The following is a 19,452-nucleotide window of genomic DNA, read 5'->3' on the forward strand; positions in this document are numbered from 1 at the left end:
TTTTATAGTTTGAACAAGTTAATAATCTGGGTAAGTGGAGAGGACCAACTGGCCGGTACTGGCAGTGGCCGTCACTCAGTGATAGGGGTGTCTGGGGGTTGGAGAGAAGCCCAGTGGTTAAGAGCACTGTCTGCTCTTGCACAAGACCCAGACTTCACTTCCAGCAGCCACCTGGTCCCCACAGCCTTCTTAACTCCAGTTTCAGGGTTGCTGATGCCCTCTTTCTGACTCTGCTGCTGGCACCAGGCATGGACGTAGTACACAGACATGTGTGGTGGCAAAATACACATGCACACATTCTTTTTTATAAAGAAAGGATGTATTAGAACTCAGGTATGTCCAGCCTCATGACCATGGGGCACATACGGTCAAGGACAGCTATAAATGAACCTAACAGAAAATGTATGATACAGCAATATAGGCTGTTTGGTGATGTATTTAATTTTATTTATTTATTACAGTTTGATGGTGTGATCTCTGAGTGAACTTTGTAGGTGGCAGTTCCCTGTGCAGTGTCAAAGGCTGGGTACTCCTATTGGATGGTTGTCCCTGCTCCTCCCACCCCCCCGCCCCAGCCCCGCCCAGCCCCCACCCCAACAACAACAACCTTGCTCAGTATTCGTCCCAGGCATAGCATCAGCAAGCCGTATTTGCCTACATGGCTTTGTTTAAAATAAGAGGTGATTATTTTCCAATCCTCTGGTTTCCTCCCAAAGAAAGAAACAAAACTTCCAGCCTCCAGTGACCATAACTCGAATCGATTTGCCTACGACAGACCACGCCTGCATTCTGTTTTGAAGCAACCAGATGAAATGGAAAGTGGTTTGTTCCAAGAAAGCAAACCTTTACAAGCGTTTGCCAGCCCTTTGTTCAAAGTAACGGGGGTGTGACAGTGAAAGGGCCAAGCGGGTTTTCCTCTCCTCTTGGCATTCTCCGTATTCGGTCTGACCTTGTAACCACTTGCTTTCCTGCCCTCCTCATCTGTTTTCCCACACTTGACATATGCACATAACCACCCTTCCTATCAGTACAGTACTTTGTAACCATGCAGCACCTGAGCCCTGATTCCCAAGGACACAGCTGACACCGTGATTTGATCTAGATAATCAGCGATCTCTAATTACAAAGAGCAGAGGCCCGATTTCGAGTATGAAACCTTTGAATGAGTCTTCCTTTTGGTCTCAGAAAAAATTCAACATTTTAGTAATTTTCCAGTTTTTTTTTTTAAGAAAATAAAGTATGGTACAAAAACCTTATCCTGCTGGTGGTGTCGTACGATTTGTTAGGCGTTAAGTGCCATGGCCACGCTGGTCACTGACACAGGCGAGGAGTGCAGCATAAAGCTGTAACCGCCTCCCCGATTAAAGAATTGGTGGTCTAATCCGAACTCTCCATTAGTCATGCCACTGTTGTTTTTAAATATTTCTTTTTTTTTTTTTTATTAACTTGAGTATTTCTTTTTTTTTTTTTTTTTTTTTTTTTTTTGGTTCTTTTTTTCGGAGCTGGGGACCGAACCCAGGGCCTTGCGCTTCCTAGGTAAGCGCTCTACCACTGAGCTAAATCCCCAGCCCCAACTTGAGTATTTCTTATATACATTTCGAGTGTTATTCCCTTTCCCGGTATCCGGGCAAACATCCCCCTCCCCCCTCCCCTTCCTTATGGGTGTTCCCCTCCCAACCCTCCCCCCATTGCCGCCCTCCCCCCACCAGTCTAGTTCACTGGGGGTTCAGTCTTAGCAGGACCCAGGGCTTCCCCTTCCACTGGTGCTCTTACTAGGATATTCATTGCTACCTATGGGGTCAGAGTCCAGGGTCAGTCCATGTATAGTCTTTAGGTAGTGGCTTAGTCCCTGGAAGCTCTGGTTGCTTGGCATTGTTGTACATATGGGGTCTCGAGCACCTTCAAGCTCTTCTGTTGCGTGTGCTCACCCCAGGAAAACAGCCGAGATGTTCAAGAAACCAAGAGTAGAGCCCGAGGTTTCTGCTTACAGAATGAGTAATGTTCCGACAGCAGCCGCTCTTCTCTGTGCTCTGTATTGGAAATCGGTTTCTGTGTGGCAGCCACAGGACTCTTAATTAGGACAGCCGTGGAGCTAACAATCCAGGCCATTAACTGCCACACCAGCCTTCCCTCCTATCTCTGCCTAGATAATCAGTAAATCCTTTTCATGTGTTGACTTAATCAGATAAGAGCTGGGTGCTAATGGCAGGGCACTCTGTTGTGTGGAGATAAAACCTATTTTAAATCCGACTGGCATGGGGGCTGGCTTTTTCTGGCTGGATGCAGAGATTGTCCACAGAGCTCTAGTTTTACAGAGAGACTCAAACAACAGTAGTCAGACACATTTGCTCCAGTGACTTGGTGGGTAGGGGATTGGTTAGTGTCCTCATTTGTATTTTGAAAGGCCTCTATATTTAGTAGAATTGTTAGTTTTCTGTTTAGGATCTGTAGTTTAATGTGTAGGAAATTCATTCTGCAGATGGGAGGAGCTGGGGCTGGCTGGTGTAATCTGCCTATAGTGTAGGCAGCAGCAGGCCTGTCCACTCTGAGGATTTGTTCATGTTCCCCCCCCCCCTCTTTTCCTCTCTCTTTCTGTTGCTCACTCTGTGTGTGTGTGTGTGTGTGTGTGTGTGTCACAAGTATTACAAGGCACACATGTAGAGATCAGAGGACAACTTGGGGGAAGTCACTTCTCTCCTACTTTCAGGGACTAGAGTCACAGTGTCAGCTCAACAGTGGGTGCTTTTACCTGGAGAGCTATCTCACAGTAACCGGAGTTTTTCCAACAGTGTCTAAGAGAGGCTAACCTCAACTCCTGTCATTCCTCCTGTCCTCAGGCTCCCGGGGCTGAGATTGCAGGCTTGTGCTACCATGCCTGACTCTGCCTGGGTTCTTAGAACCAAAAGTCCCAGGCCACCACCATGTGCACCTGCAGACTTTGTCATTCATATACTGAGCTTTCTTTGACACTTCACCTGAATGTTAAAGCAGCTCTGCTTCCATTAACAATGGAACCTGCCATTTGGTGGACTTATGGCATATTGTTAATTATTCTTCTCTAAGGAGCATGGATTCAGTTCGCTGTTGGGCAGCCAATAGCCTGGGTGCATTATGTGGATGCCAGAGGGTTGGGTTGGCCTCAGGTGCAGGTGACACGGCCACTGCAGTGGTTTTGTTGTTAATACTTGTGGGGCTTTAGTTAAATGCATTTTCTACCCATCTCTTTTGCTTCTCAGAAGAAAGACATTTTCAGAATAGGTACTCATGGTGATAGCCACTTATCTCTTGACAGATGTAAATGATTTACTCATGTGTTGGCGCCTGTGCATCTAGACCAGGTGACTTGAGTTTCATATCTCCAATTGGGAGCAGAAACAACTGCTTAGGAACAGGACCATAACGGAACTGCCGAGGCCAGGCCGGACCCTGTGTGTCTCCTAGACACAGTGGCATCTATCTCTGTCCTCCTAGGAACCTTCTTACAGGGGGGCTTGTTGCTTTCTTCTCCTAATGTAATGGCCTTTTCCAAATCATTTCAACAACACAGCACCAGGATGTGAGAGTACTCTTACTGCTGACCATAAAGGGAGTTAGCTTTTAGGCTTGTTTTTCTGGGGGATAGGACTGTGTGTTTGCTTGTTTGTTTTTGATTCAGGGTCTTGCTGTGATTCCAGGCTAGCCTCGAACTCACTGTGTGGCTCAGCTTAGTCTTGAATTCCTGCTCCTCTTCCTCAGCTTCCCAAGTGCTGGGATTACAGCCACACACCTAGCTGAATTTTTTCTGTACTTGATTTAACCCCTTGACTTTTTCTCTGGCAATAAACTAACCCAGTGGCTGACTCTGAGTCGCCCCTTCCAGCTCCTTGCTTCAGCATTTCTCCTCTGCACTGAATACAAGCTCTTCTCTGGGCCTTCTCCACAAGTTCAGGGTGTTTCCAATACAAGGGTAGCCCAGGCTAGCTCTGACCTTTTTCCTAGTTAATTTTACCTTCCTGTGCTCTCCATATATCCTAGTGACTTTTCTATCACTTTCATAAAACCATGACCAAGTCAACTTATAAAAGAAAAAAGTTTGGGGGATGGGGAATCTTAGGTTTTCCGAGGGTCAGATAGAGTTTGTGAGTCCATGGCCATCGTGACGGGAGGCACATCACACTCGTCAGGCAGGTATGGTGCTGGAGCAACATCTGAGCGCTTATTTCTTGACCCTCAAGCAAGAGGCAGAGAGAAATACTGGGAATGGCTTGGGTCTTTTGAAACTTCAGTGTCCACCCCTGTGACATACCTCCTTCAACAAGGCCACACCTCCAAATACTTCCCAAACAGTTCTACCAGTTGGGGACCTCGTATTTAGATGTATGAGCCTAGGGGGTCTGTTCTCATCCAAACTACCACACTATTTAACTACTGTGGTTAGCTGTTTTCTTTCTATAATCAGAGGTTAAGAAGAAAGCTAGTTTGCGTTTGACTTTTCCCCATGCCTAAAGTGACCCTGGATAGAACCATGAGGTGAAACCTTCTCTCCAGAAATAACTAACCCAGGAGTTCAGTGTCCTGCCAGCCCTTCCCAGGCTAAGGTTCTCAACTATCCAAGCCCTGTCACATGTTGGCACCTGCTGTTCTTGACATCGCATTACAGTCAAGCGTCCTGCGTCACATGTCTAAGTTCCCGTTGTTGCTAATGGCTGCCTACTTCGTGGGAGTATTACAGCTTACGGATGCATCTCAGCTTACGGATGCATCTCTTCCCACGGACGTTTGGGCTTCTGCCAGCTTCCTTATTCTCTCTAGGGCCACCAAGTGCATTTTGTCAACGTGTATTAGTGTTTCCATAAAACACGTTCTTCCCAGTGGAACTGCTGTGTCTTTGAAGGCACGCATGTCTGCTCTGCCGTCGTTAGTGTTGTTCCCAGGAAACACTGACATGCTTACTCAGCAGTGGACACATGGGGCCTCTCCCCTCACTCTTCCTCACTCTGGATCTTGTCATTTCTGACAACTGAACACAGTGTCTTCTTATTTTCTTGATTTTAACGGGGATAGATTTCTCTTGATTATTTTCTGTATCAACGTTGAAAAATACTGGTTTTCTTTGCATTTGAGATTTCCTTTAAGTTTATTTCGTAGCCAGTTTCTTCTGATGACAGGTCATCCTACCCAAATACTGAAGTAAAATTCTCACCCAAGTAATTCCCAGAAGGAAAAACTTTGTAAACTCCTGGGATTGTTTGTTTTGCTTGTTTGTTTGTTTGTTTGTTTGAGGTACTATCTCAACTCGTAGCACAGACTAGCCGGGAACTCACATAGCCCTGACCTACTCACACAATCCTCCTGCCTCAGCTTCCCATGTGCTTTGTGCATACAACGTCTACTTCTTTGTCAATGCTGACCTTTGTGTCGTTTTATTATTATCTTTTATGTGGTTGTGCTGAGTACGCTTAAGCACATCACGAGCACAAAATTATAAGTTTCTTTTTTTTCATCACATTTCAATGTATGTTGTCTTTGGGAGATGGACTGCACATGGCATAGCACATACGCGGAGGTCAGAGGGCAACATGCAGTAGTAAATCTCTCTTTTCACTGTGTGGGTCCCGGGGATCAGCCGGTGCTCTGGCTTGATGACAAGCGCTTTTCCCTTCAGACCATCTTGCTGACACCTTGTGGCATTTTCAAGAAGGAAACAGTTTATGTGCCGGTATCGGGGTGAGCATGTTTCTTAGCAGCACGTCCTTACTAACTTGAATCCCTTTGGAGAAAGGAAAGAATTCTTGCCATTTATTTATCTTATAATAAAATACTGGTTTTGTTTGAAGAATGTTTTTCTTGTAAAAAGACCCACACTTACGGCTTCTCTGTCTTTTTAAAGGCCTCACTTCTGCCCGTTCTCTGTATCCTCAAAGATAAAAACAAAACAATACAAAACTAACAAAAACAAAAGGCAGGTTTTTTTCTGTATGCTATATACTTAGAGCTATGGCTGAAATTCAGAGATACTTCAGAGAACTCTTTACCTTTGGGTAGTGTGGCAAACAGATCCCTCACACAGCTAACTAGGAAATTAGGAAATCTGCATAAACTCTGACTGGATAGACAGGTAAGCACCAAAGGGCCCCGGAAAGGAGAGAGACGTGTCATAAGAGGGCATTTCTTCAAAAAAGCTAGCTCTAAAGCCAGATTTCATGGTGCACACCTGTCATCCTAGCACTAGGGAGGCTGAGGTGAGAAGACCACACATTCCAAACCATCACAAGGAAACAAAGGTCATTCAAAACTGTTAAGTCCCGGGTCTGGAGGCTCATGGTCCTGTGGTCAGTGTTTAATCCTCAGCAGCACAACAAAGCAGTCTCCGATCTAGCCCTCAAAGAAGGGGTGGGTGCGTTAGCTGGATAATTAAGTAGAGAGAGAGCATTCAGAGAAGACAGAGCCACATTTAGAAATGCATCCAACACCATGCACACATGCATGCCCCCACCCACAACACATCACATGTGGCACATACAGTCACATACACGTGCATGTACATTTTTTAATAATTACCTCCCATCTTTCTTCAAATCATTTAATCTCATTCTTCAGAGTCCTCTCCCCTGACCCTCCCTTTCGCTTACCTCTCTTCTTCATTGCAAATGGGATTTTAGTTGTCTGAAGTTAACTGTATATAAATCATATGTCTATTACATATAACACTTATGTAAAATACCGGAAGTTACACAGTTATGTAATCCTTCCCTCCCAGGCAGACTTGATCCACCATTTCAGCCGGCGTTTCACCCGTGCCTGGCTGGTCATGGCCTACTCGTTTCATTTTTCTTTTTGGCAATGTATTCTTATTGGTAGTTGATTCATAAAGTTGTGCAGGTCTGTGGAGAGCAGTGAGTCATTTCCACACTCATACAATGTGTAAAGCCCACCTCAGGGTAACTGATAGGGGAAGTTCAGACGCCCCCTGCTTGGCTTACCATAGGTCTTATTGTAGCTGTTCCTGTGAACTGGCTGACGGAGAGTGAGCTAAGCAAGCTGGCTGGCATTTAGCATCCTAGCGCTCTTCTGTCAAGTGGACAAAGCCCAGAAGTCTCTGTGTACGCCCGCCCACAGGTCCTTTAGAATAGTTGTAATGTGATGATTGTTTTAGGTACACCATCCAATGTGAAGTTTATACCTGATGTATGCTTTCCTTTCTGTTCTTCCTAGGCAAGAAAACAGCATATCACTGGTAAAAGCCTATTGGAATGAACTCTTTACCCTCGGTCTCGCCCAGTGCTGGCAAGTGATGAACGTCGCAACTATATTAGCAACGTTTGTCAACTGTCTTCACAATAGCCTTCAGCAAGGTAAGAACACAACTTTATTTGTTTCCAGGGATATGTGAGGAGCTGTGGCCAAAGCTAGATACTGTGATGATCGCATTGATGTTTTACCTTTTTTATCTTAACATTTTGATAAATGCATTGCTCATTCAAAATATATTTGAATTAGAAAGACAATGTTAAGGCAAATGTATTTAAGTCTGAAAGGCTCAGAAGCCAAGCTTTTGTCACTAAAAAACAGTGCCCAAGACTGGGCTATCATCAGCAAGAGCGAATACGTTTGAGTTAGCCAAAGAATCCGGGTTGCTTCTAACAAGCTGTCTCCCAAGAATGAGTGTAGCCTTAAAGACATTACTCCCCCTTACAAGGCTTGCCTCCTAACCCCGCTGTTTCAGCAACCAGATTCCAACGTGTCTTCTGCCAGGGACAAACCATCACGTTGTACAGGAACATAAAAGCCCATGTATATTTGCTTGTAAGTGGAGAATGATCAAATACTTAAGTGTGTGTACTTCTCTCCCAATTCTAAGGCTATACTTTTTCCCCTAATAACCCTTAGAGTCATATGATGAGCTGGTTTTGGGTCAGTTCCCTAAGACCTATTGTCTCATCTGAATAGAATAGGGATGTGTGGGCACAGCCATACCAGGAAGAACTGGTCTAGGAAGTACAAGTTCAAAGCCATCACGGGCTACAGAGCCAGACGCTTAGGCAGACACAGTCTGACTGTACATACCTGGCTGTCCTGGAGCATCGCAGACGTCACCTACCTCTGGAGCATTTGGGGCATGGTGGCATGTGCTGCCACGCCCGGCGGCAAAAAGCTGCCTTAAGAGAGAACCGTAAAGTCATACAGTCCTTACGTTTCTCTTTCTACATGCTTTATCTGAGGGAGCAGAGAGTAAGCAACTTAAAAACACGTTGAAAATGGCTGCGGGATTAAAGTTCTGCTGCCTCAAGCTCAGGAATAGTTTATACAGTTTTACTCCATTAGTACATTCTATTTCTCATTGTTTTCATTTGTTTTGTACTTTTGGTTGGCATTAGTAGTTTTCAAGGCAACATGTCAGGGTCTTCCTGAGATTCCCTTGCCTTCAACCCCCACAACCCACACCACATGCTAGGCAACTGGCACTCGCTAACTACTCGTTATTGCACACATTATCTTCCCTTTCTCCCTCTCTCCCTTCCTTCCTCCTTCCCTCCTCCCTCCTTTCTTTCCCCTTGTTCACACAAGGACAGAGTCTCAGCTTGCAGTCCCCAGCTCACCCAGCGCTCACTGTGTAGCTTAGGCTTGTATTAAGCTATGCTCCTGCCTCAGCCTCCCAAAGTGCTGTGATCGGAGGTATGCACCAACACACCTGATGTTTCTTGCTTCACAATATTTTAAAATCTTCTGCTACCTCACCAAGGGCCGAGAGTCTTCGTAAATCTCACCTATGAGAAAGTTCCCAGAAGGCAGAATCACACCGCCTTCCCATCCCCGGTCCTGAATCCTCTGCCCACGTGTTCCACAGCTCGCCTTCCTTAGTAACACAGTCGGGTGTATCTTACACAGACCCCTGATAGACAGATCATTATAGTTTTCCCTACTCTGGTCTTAGCAATGCATTTTGCTCCACTTTTTTCTTTAATATACTAAGTTTCTAATGTTTAAAATTGAAAATGATTTTTCTTCATTTTTTTCAAGTGGCATAAGCTTAAATAAAATCCTGTTATAAACATTTGAGCCTTCTTTGTTTCTTTTTTTGTTTGATTTGCTTTGGTTTTGCTTTTTGGTTAATTGTTTGTTGTTGTTCTTTGTTTCTTTTGAGTCAGGGTCTCTTCTGGCCACAGACTCCTTAAATATCAAAGGATGACCATGAGCTCCTCATGGTCTCTTTCTCCCTTCTCCCAAGTGTTGGGGCTAATGGTGCACACCGCCACACCAGGCCTTTTGCAGTGCTGGACATCAAATTAGGGCTTCCTAAGCTCTAGATAATCGACCTAGTAGTTGTGGGACATCCTTGGCCCTCTTTGAACTTGGGCTGTGGGTTTTGTTGGGTTCTTTTGTTTTCGTTTTGTTTTCCCAGACAGATGCCTCTGCATCTAACGGGGCACCTAAGAAGGGAATGCTAAGGTTTGGATTTCTACTTCCTTTTTCCTGTGGGCACACTATCAGAAGATGATGTCTTAGCTTCCACCCATGGGCCCTTGTTGCAGAGATTCTGAATCTAAGCCTCAACCTGTGAAGAGGCTGATTATATTCCACACAAATCAAGAAGGGAAGTGTGTGAGAATGGTCAAACATTATAGATGGCAATTGGAAGTGTATGCTTGTGTTTTAAAGATAAAATGTCCCCGGAGAGGAGGAAGTTGTTGATGGAGCACATCTTCAAGCTGCAGGAGTTCTGTAATAGCATGGTGAAGCTCTGCATAGACGGGCATGAGTACGCCTACCTCAAGGCCATCGTTCTCTTCAGTCCCGGTACGGAAACACGCCCTGCCTCTCACTCCTTGTCTATGTCGTCACGTTGGCACTTTTGAGATAGACTCTCGGCCATATAGCCCAGGCTCGACCTGCACTCTTAGCAGTCCTTCTGCCTCAGATAACCAATACAGATTACAGATGTACACCGCTATGCCAGGACTTTTGTGTCTCATGAATGTATTCGATGTTGTGGGGACATTGGAACCCTCAGGTTCCACTGCAGGTGGGAGTGTGAAATGTACAGTTGCCAGGGACAGGAGCTCAGCACCTGCTGTAAACATTGAATATAAGGAGCCCAGAGAAATCGTGCAGAGGGTTAAGGTCCTGCCATGGACCCAAGTTAGAAGAACTCTCAAGAACCAACGTAAAAAGCCAGGCACAGCAGCTCATACCTGCATCCCAGCACTGGGCAGTAAGAATAGGCAGATCTCTGGAGCTGACTGGCCATCCAGCCAAATCCACAAGCTCCATGAGAGACCCTGTCTCAAAACGTAAAGACAGAGAGGAAAGACACCCGACAGCCACCTGTGGCCTCCACACACACACACACACAGACACACACACACACACACACACACACACACCCTGTAATAACAAGGACACTTGCTACACCAAAAAAAAAAAGTTAAGCACATATTCAATTCCTATTGACCTCAAAGTACAAAATTATATATGTACATAAAAATCTTGAAATGAATATTTGTGTTGGCACTAGTCATAGCCAAAAGGTGAACGCATACCAGGTAACTGTCCACGGAAAAAGTGATTGAATCCAGGCTTGGTGGGATATGCCTTTAAGTACTTGGTATGTAGAAGCAAGATGTTCAAGATTCAAGGATAACCTTTCCGACATAGCAAATCCGAGGCCAGCTTTGGTTAAATGAGATCCTGGCTCAAAACAACACCTAAGGATAAGACTGGTGGAATGGCTCAGCCAGTGAAGGTGTTTGCTGACGAACCTGATAACCCAAGTTCAAATCCCTGGGACCCACATGGTAAAAGGACTGATTCATGCAAGACTCCAGAAATACACGGTGGTATGTGTGCCTGAATACACACACACACACACACACACACACACACACACACACACACACACACACACACCACATGCACTTGTGCAAATACATAAATGTAATAGAAAGTTTTAAAAACAGATGGTGTATGTATATATAATACGTGCACACAATGGAATCATGTTAGCACAAGTGGAGTGAGCTTTTGATATAAGCTATGACAGGATGAGAACGTGCTAAGTGAAAGACACTGCTCATACAGGCACGCATAATAATCCCATATAGGCAACCGTGAGGAGGAGTGCAAATTAGTCATTTGTAGAGTCAGGGAGTGGGGAGCTGGGGACCAATTGCTACTGGTTGTCAGGTTGCTTTGAAGTCACAAAAATGTCCCAGTTACATTGCGAAAGTGTAAAACTCTGAAGATGCTAAAATCATCTGATGTTGAGGATGTCAGACAGCTGCAGACAATCAGTAGAGCACACAGACCTGTGTTACTTGAGTTCTTAGGTCTGTATCATTGGGCACTTTTAAAGCCAGAATGTAAGACTGTTGCTGCTGGGTCCTGGGTTTGTTACACTCTCAGGATCTTATGGAGCTGCAGATATGGGAAGATGGGCTTCTCTCTTTCTTTCCAGTGTCTAGTTTTCAGACAGTAAAGGGGCCTCCAACTCCAGTTTGTAGATAGGAGAAGTCCACAGTCCTTGAGGGTCTGTGCCTCCGCTCTGTTCCTGTGTCCTAATAAAATTGTCCAGCAAACCTGCTTCTTCTCTCAGTGGTTCAAGTAAGATAATTAAACCTGTGTACAGGTGAGTGTTTCACAGGAGGGGGAGTGCAGGCCCAGTGCTTCACCTGAGCTAATCTGTGTTTCCGTTTTTACTCATTCTGTTTATTCTGTTTGTGGCATTGGGGTCCAGCATACAACCTTATACAGGCCAGGCAATAGCTCTACCAATGAGACATACTTCGAGCCCACACACATCTCCATTTTAGCACAACCACTTTGCCAATTTTAGCTTTCTTTGGGTAAAATTGAAAAGTTAAGCTATAAATTGATGGTGTCACTTTAAATATTTCTATTTTGTGAAATATAACTGTCAAAATGTTTTGTAGATTATTTCACGTTCTTATAATTTTTCTGATAGCGATAATGAAAGTGTTTGTAATTTATGTTTTTATAAGTACTTTTTCCTTTTCTTTTTTTTTTTTTTTTTTTTTTCGGAGCTGGGGACCGAACCCAGGGCCTTGCGCTTGCTAGGCAAACGCTCTACCACTGAGCTAAATCCCCAACCCCTACAGGTGCTTTTAAATTTAGGTTATTTTATGTTGCTGAAAGCAAAATGGTAACATCTAAATAAAAGCCATCGCACTACTTTGGAGAAAAAGAAAGCCGTATTAGCACACGGTGGTCCGGCTTTTATTAATATATAAATATGGTCACCACTGGCTGCAATACAGCCTTGGGGTATTCAGCAAGTACTTCTGGAAAGAAGGAACAAAACACTGTCTGTGGGATGGGGCTTCCGAACTGTTTGATCTTCCATGACTTATTAAATGATTATTAAATAACTGTATATATTCCTTTATGTCTTAGACCATCCAGGCCTGGAGAACATGGAGCTGATTGAGAAATTTCAGGAAAAGGCTTATGTGGAATTCCAAGATTACATCACCAGGACATATCCAGATGACACCTACAGGTACCTCTCAGCCAGAACTATTTAATACAGTTCATTCAGAGGATTTGTGTTTGCTCTGAGATAGGGTCTCATGGAGCTTACTTTGACCTTGAACATGCAACCATGGAAAACCTTCAACCATGACTCCCCTGCCTCTGCCTCCAGACTTCTATGATTATACACAGGCATGCGGCATGCCTGCCCTGAGAGCTTTTGAGTAAATTTATTCCATTATTATATTCCATTTTAAGAGTAATTTAGTGTCTTAGTTAACCGTGACCTTTGAAGTGGGTAATGTTTTTGAAGGCTTAGTGCTAGAATATTTGCTCAGTGTGCATAAGGTCCTTGTTTTCTCCTCATCACTACCAATGAAGAAGAGTTCAGGGCTTCAGGTTAGTGGTAACACACATAGTACAAGGCTCTGGGTGTGGTCTCCCATACAGAGGGGAGAAACCAGCTGTTAACAATGGCTAATGAGTGCTCGATCTAAATCAGTGGTTCTCAACCTGTGGGTTGCGACCCCTTTGGGAGTCAAATGACCTCTCACAGGGTTCACATCAGATATCTTGCATATCAGACATTAATATTACAATTCATCATAGTGTAATTAACATACTGTAATTACAGTTAAGAAGTAGCAACAAAATAATTTTGTGGTTGGGGGTCACTTCTACGTGAGGAACCGTATTAAAGGATTGCAGGGTTGGGAAGGTAGAGAAATTACTGCTTTAAATTGTGAGGGTGAGAAACTGTCTGAAGGATGCAGGATTGTCAGAGCCAAACCTCACCCAGGCAGATGAGCTGTAGATCCCAACTTTTCAGATGAAATAATTGTATTAGTAAAAAGAGAGATGAAAATGATAAACTAAAACACTTATAAACTGATATATAATTAGCTTTGAAATATAGCTTATGATAATTCTTCCAAGTCATTTTTCGCCAGTGTTCTTTGGGGTTGGAGGGAATTTTCCTTTCTTATTTTTATGAAAACAGCCACCCACCTCTGAAGGAAACACAGTAGATCAGAATGATTAGAAGTACAGTTTTTGATTATACACGGATAATGCCATGTTTGCTGAGTTTAATGTCTGAGTTTCACGTTCCTTATGATAATAGTATGCCCTTCTGAAAAGTCCAGTAGGCTTCGTTATGCACAGCCTCTGTTACCCGTGGTCACTCTCAGACAAAAAACACGAAACAAGGAATCCCGGAGATTACCCATGCACTCTAAATGGCGTGCTGTTATGAGTAGCAGGAGGCGGCGTGTCGTGCTCTCTCATTTTGCCCCGCCTTTGACTGCATCCCCCTCTGCAGTACCCCTGCTTCCCCCTCTGCAGGCGTACCCTGCTGCAGACTGCTGGGGCGTTCGGCATTGACTGTCCACCTCAGTGGTCAGATGACACTCCCCGCTTTACTTTCTGACCACCCAAAGCACAAGGGAAAGGATGCTTTCTCAGTTCTTACGTTCCTGCTTATTCAAAAGTCGGTCCCCTTGAACAGCGCTTTTCCACTTCAGACACACTTGCTCACAACCTAGAATTGGACAGGAAGCAGTCCTTCGTCTTCACGCCAGCTCTGTGGAAAGAGGAAATGACACAAGGGACAGTTGAGTCATTCTTTGAGCCTAATGACCTTTTTATTTATCTATGCTCTTTATAACAGTTGTCTGTTATATCATTTCTAAGAGTGTGTGTGTGTGTCTGTCTGTCTTTTTATGTCTGTGTCTGCCTGTGTCTATGTATGTGTATCTATGTGTATATGTATCTCTGTGTCTCTGTGTCTGTTAGTGTGTCTATGGGTGTGTGTGTATGTGTGTGTGTGTCTTTGTCTGTCTGTGTCTCTTTATACTTGTGTATGTGTATCTTTGTATCTAAGTGTGTTTGTCTGTGTGTAATCTATATGAATGTGTGTCTATATCTGTGATTGTGTGTCTATGTATGTCTTAGTTAGGGCTTTCACTGCTGTGCACAGACACCATGACCAAGAACTCTAATTATAAGGATGACATTGAACTGGGGCTGGCTTACAGGTTCAGAGGTTCAGTCCATTGTCATCAATGTGGGAGCCGTCAGGTAGATCTGGTGCAGGAGGAGCTGAGAGTTCTATATCTTCATCTGAAAGCCGCTATAGCAGAACACTGGTTTCCAGGCAGCTAGGATGAGGGTCTTAAAGCCCATGCCCTCAGTGACACACCTACTCCAACAAGGCCACACCTACTCCAACAGTGCCATACCTTCTAATAGTGCCACTCCCTGGGCTGAGCATGTACAGACCATCACAGTGTGTATATGTATACTGTATGTGTGTATCTGTCTGTGTGTGTCTATATGTGTGTATATGTGTCTGTGTGTGTTTTCAAAGGAAAAGAGTTTCTGAACCTCCTGTGTTCTGATAACATAGAGCATTGTTCTTACCCTCTGAAATGGGTTGGGAAGCTGTTCTTGAGTGCACCTAACCCGTGATTTAATACTTTAGTCGCACAGTTCTTGTAGCCAGGTGGGCACAGTGTGGTGTGGCAGTTCAGAGGAAAGCTTTCCTGTGGAGGGGACGGTGCGATGTGGGTGGCAGCCCTGCCACTCTAAGCCCTGCCATTCCAAAATGCTCGTCCTCAGTTTTGAAACTTTGATCTTCATTATTTCACATGGATGCTTTTCTTTCTGCTCCTGTTCTTTTGACTTTGCCCCCGTCTCCTCTTCCTCTTTCAGGCTGTCTAGATTACTTCTCAGACTGCCGGCCTTGCGGCTGATGAATGCCACCATCACTGAGGAATTGTTCTTCAAAGGTCTCATTGGCAACGTACGGATCGACAGTGTCATCCCACACATTTTAAAAATGGAGCCTGCAGATTACAACTCTCAAATAATTGGTCACAGCCTTTGAAAGTGGAGGTCACCCTGCTCCAGGCTAAGTTTACCGTTCCTTCTCGGAACACATGAAACCAAATCGAACTGTTTCTTCCAGGGCATCTGCGAATATTAACTTTAAGAGTAACCAAAATCAAAAGTATTTTTCTTTTGGATTCCTTAAGAAGAATTTAAGTGACCAGGCAGGGGTCAGGAATTATACTACCCTGTCTGTCCTATAGGAATGAATCAACAATGGTACGGGGCTGTTCTTGGGGAGGATGACACTTAAGACTCTCTCCTCCTGACTGTCTACACTAAGCTTTCTCATTCTATTTTATAAAACAAATAAACTAGTCTTTCCCCCCTGAATTGTGTTTTTTTCCTGTTTAATGCCACTGGGCCTGTATACTGTAACAATGAGATACCTAAGCAGAAACTTCTTACGTCTGACTCATCCATGGTTATCTTAGTTACCAGGCCAAAAGGTTATTTTATGCTCAATGATGTAATGATAATGCCAGAGCTATAGGAAATAAATATATATATGCTTTTATACACATCAAGGTGCCCGTTAGCATATAACACTCGTTGCTGGCAATGAGACATGAGCCATTTGTATTTTTTTTAGTGTAGTAGATTATTAGTTACAAGCACTTTTATTCGTTGTGGTAGAAAATTACTCTTGAGAATAGGATGAGGATCCTGTTTTAAAATTTGGGATTTACTGTGTTTTAAACATAGTAGAGACGCCCCCGGGCTGTGTTAGTATTTTAGAATAGATAGTAAAATAGTTGTTTTTTTTCATCCCACAGAAAGCCTCTGTCCTCTTCTCAGATGCAGGCTCAGCTTCTCCACCCTACTCTGGCCTTTAGCCATTTTTATGAGGTCTTTTAAAAAGACTCACCCAGTTTGTTAAGTAATGCAGTTATCAAAGCCCATATGGTTCCAAGGTTGAGTTAAATAATTAAAGCAAGTAATAATTTGTAAAAGCAAAAGAATCTGCACCGGTTCTTTTCACTGCAAAGTCGAGGAGGGCTGCTGTCACAACCTCACGTCTCATTATTTGCTACAACCAAAGCATTTCAGACTCCTCGGTCTTCCATGCCGCTGTGACAATCAGTATTTATACTGATTTTATAATGGATTCCTTCAGTGCATCTATTCATCTATTGGCTGATATTCTCCTCCCCTCCCTCTCCCCCTCCCTCCTTTCCACATCTCCATTTTGTTTTCTTGAGACAGGATCTTGTCACCCAGCCAGACTGAACTCAAGTTTGCGGTAACCTTCCTGCCTCCAGCTCCCTATTGCTGGGATTATAGACACGCATCACATCCTAATATTTATTTTTAAAACACAAATGTAGAGATTTTACTGCAACCAGAATACATTTTTATTATTAATAGTTTTGCTGAATTTTTCTATTGGGGGTGGTGGATTTTACCACTAATAGTAGTAATTAAAAGTGTAGTCTTGCAAATGTTATGGACTTACTACGAGAGCTTTATTTTCTGTTTCATTTTGTCAACAGCTCGATTTATAATAAGCTTCTGGGGGAGAACTTCATAGAGTGTAAAATGCTCAAACGGAATATTTCAGTAGGGCATGTGTAACCTGCATCCTAACACATCTGTAGATGACGACGTCTTATCAGTGTCAAAACGGTGGGCGCCTTTGATACTTTTAACGTCTCAAGACAGTAAGCCAAGGATTCACACACATAAAAAACTGTCCTCGCGGTTATTTCTTTGAGATATTTTTCCTGATGAAATTTGTAGTTACATTGGGAAGTCTTTTGGAAACTGCATTAAAATGTGACTTGCCTTACAAATTTCTGTATCCTGTCAATGGATTTTATTTCAATGACCTATTTATTTGGTGTTTGGACGCCTTCTACATTGTAGGGCATCCCAGTGGGAGAGCTTGTGCTTAGCTTAGTATTTACAAAGCCCTAGCTTCACTCTCCCGTAGTAGAAGGAAGGAAATCGTGTGAGATTCTTAAGAACAAAAGTAATGGCAAGATGGCTTAGAGGGGCAGAGCACTTCCTGTGAAAGCCCAGCTACCTGAGTTCAGTCTCTTTCCTTTGAGCTCCACACATGCACTATGCCACATACATGCCCCCCTTGCATGCATATGTGCACATACACATACATACGTGCACACACATGGACTTTATGATTATATAAACAAAGATAGCCTACAATCATGGGAATAAGTACGTACAGCATGCAGAATATAATTTAACCAGTGTATTGTTACATACAGAAGCTAGTGATCAAGAAGCAAGAGAGTCAAGTCTAGGTAATAGTTGGGAAGGTAGGAGGAAGGTGCAAACAGGGGAAGCTATAGAAGGGGCTTCAGAACTATTGACAGTATGTCATGCACCAATGGTTTTGTAGTTAGCCACTCCAAACCTACCAGTTAGAATTGTGCATTTTCACACGAATGTATAATTCGGACAGAGGTTGTCAGGGACAACCGGTCTCCATTCAGTCAGAACAGGGTTCTTACAGAAATCATGGATTTAAATCTTTGTAGTCACTAAGTGTTAGTGGCTATAAGCTGGAACTTGCGGTGGGACAGAAGCCAGGGCATGTCTGGAGTCCCTCTGTTCTGCGTCTCACGGCCTACTGGCCAAGTTCTAAGGGTAAGAACCTGAGGCCAGTTTGCCTTCTTTCCTGCTATCAGAAGTTTCCTATGACTCCCCTGCATTCTAGTCCTCAAAAAAGATAACCTGTTGTGAGGAATACGTAAAGAACACACAACTTGGGAACAAAATACAAACAACTCAAAATTCCATTGGTACACCATCAACAATGTTCAAATTACAGTACATGATCATCTTTTTAACAGTGTGCATGCATACGTGTCTGTGCATGCACGTGTGTGTGTGTGCACGTGTGGGGTGTGTGTGTGTGTGTGTGTGTATGTGTGTGGAGGGTGGGTATGGGACCCCTGTGCACTGTTTGTGGGACAATTACCATGGTGCAACCATAGTGAAGAGCAATATAATTATTCTTTAGAACTTAGAATTTCCATAGAATTTCCATATGATCCAGAAGTCCCACCTCTGGATCTATGTCCAAATGCTTAAAGACTGGACCTCAATATTCGCACACACATGTTCTCTGGCACTTTGTTCACAATAGCAAAGAGATGAAAAAGCCTGAATTACCATAACAAAAGGGTGAAGATAGGACACTTAATACATACACATACTCGATGTAGTTTATTTATTATTCAGCTTTAAGAAAATGATCCTAAGGCTGGGGAGATGGAGTGGGTAAAGTGCTTCCTGGATTTCCAGAACCCAGACAAGCCACACATGGTGGTGTCCGTCTGTGTTTGGGGCAGAAGGCAGGGGATGGAGTTGCAGACAAGTGGATCCTGAGGGCTCACTGCCAGACAGTCTAGACAAATGTCAGGTTCAGATTCAGTGAAAGACCTTGCCTCCAAAACTAAGGTGGGGGAGCTGGGGAGATGGCTCAACAATTAATGCCGGCTGCTGTCACAGAAGACTGGCTCTGGTTTTGAGTGCCAACTTGAATGTTCATAGCAGCCTGTATCTCCACTCCAGGGTTCTGAGTTCTCCTCCGGCCCCCTACGACACTGCATACTTTTACCACACAGACATACATTCAGGAACTCACATAAATATAAAAAATATTTTAAGAATATTGGCTGCTCCTGCCAAGGACCTGGGTTTGATCCCAGCCTGCCTTGCAAGAGCGAGAAACCGAGTTACATCTCAGACCCCATATAGAGAATGCAGATATGGTGGCACCTTTGTAGACTCAGTGCTGGGGAAGGGGAGGCAGGTGTATCCTCGAGGTTCCCAGTCTGGCCAGCCTGGTCTACCTGACATGTTCCTATTTTTAACCTTTAGTTTTATTAATTCTAGTCTTCTCTTTCTTTTGGTTTTTATGGTTAGGGGTTTGCCAGTATTGTTTATTTATTTTATTATTTTGTAAAGCAGTAATTCTGTGATGGAGTCTACATAGCGTATATGCTTACACTTTGAATATTAACCTTGCAACTGTAAAATAGCAAATCCTTGAGGTATCTTAATCTTATTCTTTGCAATTCCTCATTATTCATCTACTAACACACCGACGCTTAATGAATTAAAAAT

The 19,452-nt window shown here is 43.7% G+C and overlaps 1 protein-coding gene across 5 annotated transcripts in view; it reads left to right on the forward strand.

Moving 5' to 3' along the window:
* The window catches only part of Nr2c1 (nuclear receptor subfamily 2, group C, member 1), a 53,273-nt gene extending 36,123 nt beyond the window's left edge, over window positions 1-17,150 (forward strand). For 3 of the 5 annotated variants that reach the window (XM_039078458.1, XM_017594671.3, XM_039078459.2), the window contains exons 12-15: window positions 7,195-7,334; window positions 9,640-9,777; window positions 12,391-12,496; window positions 15,181-17,150. In XM_039078458.1, the coding sequence (XP_038934386.1) occupies window positions 7,195-7,334; window positions 9,640-9,777; window positions 12,391-12,496; window positions 15,181-15,355 (559 nt within the window). In that variant the 3' untranslated portion in view covers window positions 15,356-17,150. Of the gene's footprint in view, window positions 1-7,194; window positions 7,335-9,639; window positions 9,778-12,390; window positions 12,497-15,180 lie in introns of those variants that run through there. The other 2 variants (NM_145780.2, XR_005486547.2) reach the window with 2 other exon arrangements.
* The last annotated feature ends 2,302 nt before the right edge of the window (window positions 17,151-19,452 follow it).

The sequence above is a fragment of the Rattus norvegicus genome, chromosome 7, assembly GCF_036323735.1.
Source record: "Rattus norvegicus strain BN/NHsdMcwi chromosome 7, GRCr8, whole genome shotgun sequence".
NCBI lineage: Eukaryota > Metazoa > Chordata > Mammalia > Rodentia > Muridae > Rattus > Rattus norvegicus.